Source organism: Anas platyrhynchos, chromosome 11 (genome assembly GCF_047663525.1).
Source record: "Anas platyrhynchos isolate ZD024472 breed Pekin duck chromosome 11, IASCAAS_PekinDuck_T2T, whole genome shotgun sequence".
NCBI lineage: Eukaryota > Metazoa > Chordata > Aves > Anseriformes > Anatidae > Anas > Anas platyrhynchos.
Genome location: NC_092597.1, coordinates 14,716,652 through 14,725,374, shown reverse-complemented (window position 1 = coordinate 14,725,374; position 8,723 = coordinate 14,716,652). Strand labels below are relative to the sequence as shown.

Here is an 8,723-nt window from a genome sequence, read left to right as displayed (position 1 = left end):
CAGCATTTCTGATATTTTGAGGGATGTATGAAGTTTGTCATGAAAAACAAACATTAGACACAGTGGATGTGCATTTCATAACAGGCTTGGAAGCTCTAACTCCAGCCCTCTAGAAATTACTTTCTGCAATACCACAAGCAGATCAGGTAGCATGAATGCTCTGTTTTATTGATGAAACAGAATTTAGCTGATTCTGCCAATGAATTCTAATTGCAGATGTACTCACTGTTGTTTTTTCATGACTTGTTGCTTCCTTTGGGTGCAGAAAAGGCCTGACAGGTGTAGAACAGGAGATAAGCTCTGTCAGTCTGCACTGAGGAATTTGGGATCTTGGTGATCTGTGAATCATCCAGTACCAGTTTTTGGTGACTGAGTGCTTGCAGAATGCTGTGTAGTGGCCACCATCCAGAAAAACAGAGTGTATCTGTAACGAACAACACGGTCTGTTAGAACAGAAGGCTCGCTCTCTCCTAACAGAGAAAGTTAGGAATTGGCAATCATTTTCTGTTTGCATTTGGAAAAAGAGAGTGAGAAGATTCTAGCCCCCTTTGGCCTACAGAACAGAATATGAATTCAAATAAATGCTTTAGAATAGAGCAAACAGACACTTCATAGATGATGATTATGCATCTCTATTCTGCAATATTAAACTTAGCTATTAGCTCTGATACAGGCCACACTTGCAGAGAGTAATGGAAGAGCCCACTGAGTCCTTGTTTATGGCCAGGATCCTTGCAGTATCTGCTGAAAAGGCTGAAGGCTGCAACCAGGTGTTAGTGATGAGGAGTGCATGCTTTTTAAAACTGGGCTGCAGTAGGGGAAAAGAGAGAGAGGTGGTTACTTCTCTTCTCTGGTTCAGTTACATACTGTCACTGTATTATATCCCTGGCAGGAGAAAATTAAAATTTGTAGGAAAAACTTACATCCATTGAGAGAAATGCACAATAGCAGAAGCCATGTATGATAGGTTTAACATTACTTACACATGTTAAGCTAAATTATAATTCTAAAATCAACTCTCTATATAGTTTTATATATATGTATGTGTATATATGGACATGTTACTGATAGACTGTTAGTCAAGCAAAGAGGGACCATCCTCTCTCACATGTTCTAAACTGTTTGAGGCAGGAAACCAAATACCCTTTTTTCATTAGAGTGCGTACGTATCAGCTTCTTACTGATGAAAACTGTGTTCAGTTAGTGATGGCTTTGTCCAGGAGGCACTTCAGCTCAAGAGATGCACTTGCAGTCAGAACAGAGTATGGATAGATCGGGAAGGTTGGGGGATGCTGGCTGTTTTTTTTTGTATGTATGTTTGTGTGCTTTTTAAAACCACAGAATTTTTAAGTGCCTGGAACAGAGAAGACTGTTGCTGTAATTAAGTCTAAGCTAACACAGGCTTGCTTTGTCTGCATTAGGTAAGGCATGACAAATAAGTTTGGAAAGGCAAAGCTCACCACTAGAGCACACAAGCTGTACTCTGGGTTCTTGTGGAAAAGTGGGGAACTCTGGAGAGAGATCCAAATTGCTGAGTGGATAGCAGATGTCAGCTGAGAGTTTCCTTTTGTAGTTACCTTGCCCTTCAAACCTGAAATAAAATTTTGAACTATTTTAAACTTCTTTCTTTTATTGTGGTGGTTGCTTAACTGGCTTTCCTAGGGGAAGGGAAAATGACTAGTGGCTACCCTGGGCTTGAAACAGATCTGTGTTAATGTTGAGTATTACAGGCAACTGACAGAAAACATACATACAATGCCTGCAAGTGCTGCCTTTTGAAAGGCCTTGCTTCTTGATCCTTCTGTCTGTTAGAAATGGACACAGGTGCTAAGAGCAGACAAAAGCCAAGCCTCTGCATGGCTGTCAATGTGTCCTAAATGTTCTGGACTGCACTATCATTGTCAACTCTTCTTTCTTTCTAGGCTTTATCCCTCTTTCTTTTGTAACTTCTAGTACTACACCATACTTCCATAACTTGGCCATCACCTAGCCGTATTTATATAGCCAAAGGCTATAACTAGAAGCCACAAGTTCTTTTTCAGCATGTCAAGAAAAGCATGTGCTAAATTGGAAATTAAAGAAAAATTATTCTGGGATGGTTGAACTTCTAAGAACTGTTATATAAAGATCACATTTTTAAAACTTTATTTTTAATATATGAGCAGTTGATTATAAGAAATTTTTTATAATAAATTTGGTATCAGCCACAGATGGCGAGTAAAGTATGCCAAGCAGCAGCTCTTATACTGAATTGCAGCTTTGTATGGTATACCCGCTTATTTAGAAATGATTTAGTTAAGGGATGAACAAAAGTACAGTGCCTTAGCTGCAGCCATGACAAGCAGTACCCCCATCCCCCCCTCCAAGGAGTAAATTTCCCTCATCCCGTTACAACTCAAAAAAAAAAAGTAGGTAGCCAACTGTTTCAGAAGTGCCTTCAACACTTTCAATGGTTAGAATGGAAGCAAATGTTCAACGTGGCTTGACAATCAAACCTGCAAAAGACACTGAGAATGAACAACTGATCTACAGCACGCTAGGACCCTTGAAGTTCTAGCCATATACTTGGCGGTTCTTTGAAAAGGGTATATAGGCAGTAGCGCTGTTTTTAAATAGTATCGATAGTATCTATACTATTTTGCTAAGTGTTTTATATGCTATATATTGCTAAGACTTCAGCTGTTCCCTGTCCATTACTGCAATGCAAGGGAAGGAGACACACTCATTAGCAATTCAATAGGGGGGCATTAGGTCTTGGTGGACCCACTGCAAAATCCTGGTGGTTTTATAGTTTTTTTGTTTTGTTTTGTTTTTCTTCCCTAAAAAAAAATAATATTTAGAACGGGTTTATTTGTAAAGAAATAACTGTTCAAGAGATAATCTAAATGTAACCGATATTTGAATAGCTTTAAATCTGGTGCAATTTATCAGCACCTCCTTCCAGCTACAGATTAACTCGGAGGCCCTGGGCAGACAGGCACACACCCATGCTTACGTGACTCACAGTAGTTATCCTGTCATCCCAGCAGCTACTACTTGCACATAACATCAAACACAAGTCTGTGTTGGAAGGAAGAGTTCTGATTCATTCTTGGCTGCACAGCTTTTGTTTTTCTAAATCTTCAGATTCAATGTTATCCTTACCCACAAAAACCCTTCCTACCCAACCTTACCTACAAAAATCCTCTTCCCCCCCTTTGTTATAGGAACCAACCTCCCAGCACTTTTACAACAAAACTCATGCTACCAGCAGCTTGGAGGTCTTTGTCCTCTAGCTCACTTCCTCCATAGCACCAAGCCAGGTACAAAGGACGCACTGTGACAGGATTTTGCTTGCAGTTTACCATGTCTTCTTTTAAGCAATGCTAAAACTAACTTCTGTGAAAGGGAATGGTGGGCTTTACGAGAGACTGGCTGGCTGCTGCCCACGTAGGCTAGTATTCAGTCTTGTCCCCGACCTTGGCTCTAAAGTTCCATTACTTTACTTGATGTTTGCAGTAAGCTAAATTACTTTTCCGGGAGAAATTAAACAAACGTGTAATATTCTGGACATATGGGCAGGAATGATTTAATTGCTAGCAAAGTCATTTATCAGAGGAACTGAGTAGACATAGGGGCATAGCAAACAGGTTTTAGACAGATGAAAAGGGGGAAAAACTAAAGCACAGAAGAGCAAGGAGAGGAAGAGGTGAGTATGATGATGCTACAGACAGCATTAGCATAAGATGAGGGGCTGCAATTTGACATAGCATTAGATGAAGCTAATGAATTATTGTGTGCATGTGAGTATGAAACAAAGGATATGACAATTTTAGCAACTGCATCTTGTAGTTTGTAAGAGGAGAATAGGTTATTATTGCATGAAGTGCTAAACCACAAAATGTAAGGAGGAAACAGCTACAGCCCTGAAAACATCCCAGCTGCACTCTTACCTTCTTGAGAGGCTCATGGAGCTCATTCAGCACACAGATCAGAAACTGCTGTGCATCCTGCTGAGTCCTCTTGCCAAAAGTTGGGTACCACTCCCCAAGGACTAAACACAAAACCTCTGGGGAAACTCAGTCAGACTCTCCAAGCCATATACCAGACATCAAATAGCCAAAGGCAGTTGCAGATTCACCATACTCCCTCAGAAAAATAAAAAGTTTCAGGTAAAGAAGGAAAATATGGTGGCTCTACCTTCAAACAGGAGCATAATAAACTTAGAAAGTAGACACTGGTACAGTGCAGCTCTGATGGCCTCTGTTCCATCAGTTCTGGCAGAGGCAGGAAGAGCCTGGGCTGCCTTGGTCTCCTTCCAGCACTTTGCCCAAAATAGTTAGCAATAGGGTGGGCATCTGCTGATGTCACTGCACTCAGCATCTCAGCCTAACCCAAGTTTATTCATGTTTGCTCATGCTTGTATTAATTTTTATTATTCCCATGCTACTATGCATCATTCAAGAAGACAACAGAATATGCTTAGTGCTACTTTTTGTGGATCCGAAACAAGACCTTGATTACACTATTTTTTGGCATTACACATAATATAGAAATCCACATCTGTGCTACTTTCTGCAAACTCCAGGGCTTAGAATTAATTTCCTGTTACTTTCAGCAGATTACCTGCAAGAAAAAGTATTAATTAGAAAGTAATCAAATTCAAAAGAATTGTTACTTATTTTTGTTTTCCATTTGATCTGTTAGCAGCATGCAATGTGAATTGTTACTACCAGGCTTTTAGCTGTAGGCTTTTCTCATCTCCAAATTCTTGTAGTGTTAAGTGGTATGTCATTTAGCAAAATGCAACCATGAAGAACAAAAGCATAGGAAATCACTGTCACAGGCTTAAAAACCAAATCTCTCCTTTTCCTAATCACAAAGCTACCAAGCAGTAGCTAGGAAACCAGCTCCCCAGGAGACTCACCTTCATGTATTTCACCACAACATATTTGGAATTGTTTTTCTCTGAAATGTTTCAGCACCTAAAATACTGCAGTAAAGCACTCAACAACGCTGAGTTTGCTGGATTAATTAAGCAATGAAATTAGTGTATTCATATATTTGAAATTTTTGCATAAAATGCTATGGTTGTAGGAAATTAAGTGCATTTTAAAGCAGACGTTACCTAAGTAACCAACACTGCTATGCAAGTACATAATACTCAGTTTAATCTGTTATTCAATCAGTTTTTCTTCTAACAAAAATCTCCTGAAGATCATGGTAGGCAATCAAAGCTATGCAAGGAATGAACGTAGCTTACCTATTTACTTATATGAAAGACATTGTTTAAATAGGTTAAGCTAAATGTCCTTTTAGTAGGAAAGACATTGAAGTATTTACAATTTCTACTAAAAACCATTAGAGAAGGTTTGAATTAGAATTCTTGTACTTAAAATATTAAAATAACGATACCAATGCATGCCAGTATTTTGGTTTTAGGCAGTTAACAGGTTCTGATGTTCAGTACTGCTTTTTTTTTTTTTTTTCCTCCTCAGAAATCTTGAAGAAGTTTAAAAGCTGATGGATCACAACTCTTTTAACTATTCATAGAGAATAATGGGCATGCATTTCAAGATTGATAAGGCTTTAAAAGAGGAGCAGCATTCGATGTTATCAGACAAATGCACTTGTTCCCACAACCTAGTTTAGAGAAGTGCAGCATCAATAGGATACGGTATTTATGACCCCCTAAGGGTCAGGATACTCCTTCAAACCAACTCTTACTTGCCACCACATCTTTCCAATGCCTTCCTTGAAGAATACTTACATTTATGATTCTTTTCTGTCAGTCTGAAAGAGATTGTCTTCTCCTCAGTTTACATATAGGCCTCTCATACAATTCTAGCTGTAAATCTCCAGGAGTAAGATGCTACTCGGTGATAGGAAGATGTACAGAAATACATACACTTAGCCACTGATAACCACGCCCAGTTATCTATATGTTCCCCAACCCTATTTGACCCTTTTTGTCTTTGAAAGGCTTCAGGCCCTAGGCACTACAACAGTCACCAGAGGAAATATTTCCCCCTATCAAACACCCACCACAAACTTCACATCTGTTTATTTTTTTAAGAAATTAGTCACAAACAAAACTACTGAAAACAGTCATCATGGCTGTATAAGTGAACTGTGTATTGTTAAATTTTATTGTCAGGAAACAATGTTTCCTAATTTTAATGTGTATTTTTCCCGAAATGGTTATCGTATTTTATATACTAAATTTAGTTTATAACACTTGAGGCTTCTCTAGATATCCTTTTCAATTTTAAGAGCTAGCCTTACTAACACATTGACTATGGCTTTTATTTGACTAAAATACAGCATTAAAAAATTATAATTACTATCTTGAATAGATGCCTAATCACCTGACAACTGAAGGGGATGCTGGCAGGAATCCAACAAGGAACTACAAATTTTAAATAAACATTGTAAAGAGCTTTAAAATATTTTGTGTCATTTACTCATTAATCCTATTACATAAGTTTGTCCACTACAGGTGTTTTCACATTTTTTCCCCTGGTTCCTGGTGTTACCACAGTTGAGATACTCCAAAGGTGGACAACTGCTTTGGTCCAGCACAGCAAATTCTACTTTTCTGCATAAAGAGCTACTCAAATTCACCCCAAAAAAACTTTCAGACTAAGACAGACAGCAGAAGTCTGTAAACAAGAATAAATTTATTTTAGATTCTTTAAAGATTTAATGATATACAAAATGTATACAGTATTATATCCTTATAACATTTTACCTTTCCCCGTCAAACATAAAACACCATTTAAACAGCTATTGTGTTCGTGCCTTAAGTCTGTATCTATAAGATACACTACTGAATAAAAAAATTTATAGAGCTATATACTGCCCTTTTAATTAAAAATTACAAATTAGTACCTATGTAACAAAAAAATCGCAGCATGAAACTTCAGTTGGACAACAGTTTTTTCTTGCTGAATGCTCAACAATATTTGGGACAGTTAAATTACATTTTATTGGCATGAAGGTGCATTGCAATCTCCCGTACTTTACATAACGCTATTCCAACCCTAGTCTCTCTTAAATAAGTACCACAAATAACATAACATTAAAGATGTTTTCTACACAATTTTAAATACATTTAAAAGGTATGTGTACATTCGGTTTGATACACTGGTTTTATGAGATCTTTGGAAGGCATAACTTCTGAAGCAGTCACTACGTACAACAAAAAGCACTTCCAACGTGTGTTCTCACAAGGCAACTTATTTGGACCAGTACATACTATTTCTTCTATTAAATATGATTATACCAGTCTATCATGGCTTTGTTTGTTACTATTTCATGGTGACATGATAAAACTGAAACGTATAAAACAAGAAATCTCATTATGCACAATTAGGGCTCTATTCCACAAAAAATAACAGCTTTACAGCTACAAAGCTGAAACCTGATTCAGGAGACTCTCTCTCTATTGGAACAGATTAAGTTCCTACCTTCAACCTCAGCCTAATGGCATCACATACACACCCCTCATTTGGCTCTGTCTTCTTCAAAAAGCCAGAGTAGAAGACATCTGGTTAGAAAATGTTAGCAAACAGTTCCAAAAATGCTCACAGAATACTCTGGCATCAGAGAGGTAGGTGCTTTCTCCTATCTTTTGCCGATTGACAGTAAGACAGCTGCCAAAGAGACAAATGCTTTACCTTAAAACATCAACTACCAAGATCCTTTTGGTTGAAGGCATATTGCACACCACAGGACTACAGAGAGAAAATCCTCCACTAAACCAAACCAAAAGCAAAAATAAACTTTCTGCTAAAAAGCCCCTTTTAAAAACATACCATAAATACTCATCATTATTCAACCTCTAAAACGATCAGCTGCCAAGCTGTTCTCTGTAGATGGTTATCACAAGTTGTTAGGTCCTCAGATAATGGACCAGCCAAAATTCCACTTATAACACAGTAATCCTTGTTTTGATGCATCTTTCTTTTAATTATGGTGGAGGAAAGATAAGTGACAACTTTGTGACATTCCATGAAGTTTGGATGAGGCCACTGATTTGGTCACATCATTAGAGCATCAAACGAATAGAATTAGCTGAATCTGATTCTTTGGTGCAGCTTCCAGGCTGAATTGTCAATTCAGGGGAATCATCCTGAGGAAATATAATCTTGTCAGGTGTGTAATCATTCCTCTTCAGATCTAAACAAACAAAATGAATCAAAGTTATTTCAAATAACTGGCTAGGCATATGTACTTATAAATAAGAATTCCTCAATATGTATTCAATGCCACAAAAGGATGTTTTATCATATATGTAACAGGAAGCATATAGTTCTACTTTAAAAAGTGATGGAAACTTAATTATTTTATTTATAGATACCATATAGCAAGTACCAAATCAACTTCTAATGGAAATCAGACCCTTTCATGATACCCTTTGACGCTATCAGGAGTTACAACTCAAATTTAAAATAAAAGACCTCTCTTCATATGAGAAACAACCTAAAAGAGTAGCATTGAACAGGCAAGATCATGCAAGTTCTTTACGTTATTCTGCAGTCTAAAAGCCTGATACAGAGAAATAATTCCAAGGTTTGATATGAGTGCAGTGTAGTCCATGCAACAAAAATATTCAGAATTGAATGTTTTACTAGAACAAATTTATGCAGACCTAGACACGTATAAAAAAAGGGCAAAACCCCACAAAAAAACACGTTCCATTTTTTGGCTAAGAAGTCTCAGATTTTGCAGTATCTTTACCT

The 8,723-nt window shown here is 37.5% G+C and overlaps 2 protein-coding genes across 3 annotated transcripts in view; both read right to left on the bottom strand.

Annotated features, from left to right (window-relative positions):
- Nucleotides 1-236: 236 nt before the first annotated feature.
- On the bottom strand, nucleotides 237-4,912 carry USP50 (ubiquitin specific peptidase 50). Its single transcript, XM_072043413.1, is given in 7 exon segments — nucleotides 237-352; nucleotides 355-424; nucleotides 1,461-1,512; nucleotides 1,514-1,591; nucleotides 1,987-2,114; nucleotides 3,933-4,124; nucleotides 4,907-4,912. Coding segments are annotated over 7 exon segments (642 nt in total).
- A 1,728-nt stretch (nucleotides 4,913-6,640) lies between these two features.
- TRPM7 (transient receptor potential cation channel subfamily M member 7) overlaps nucleotides 6,641-8,723 on the bottom strand; it is a 54,688-nt gene continuing 52,605 nt past the window's right edge. For both annotated transcript variants that reach the window (XM_027466329.3, XM_027466330.3), the window contains one exon: nucleotides 6,641-8,160. In XM_027466329.3, coding sequence (XP_027322130.1) covers nucleotides 8,030-8,160 — 131 coding nt within the window. In that variant the 3' untranslated portion in view covers nucleotides 6,641-8,029. The remainder of the gene's footprint in view (nucleotides 8,161-8,723) is intronic.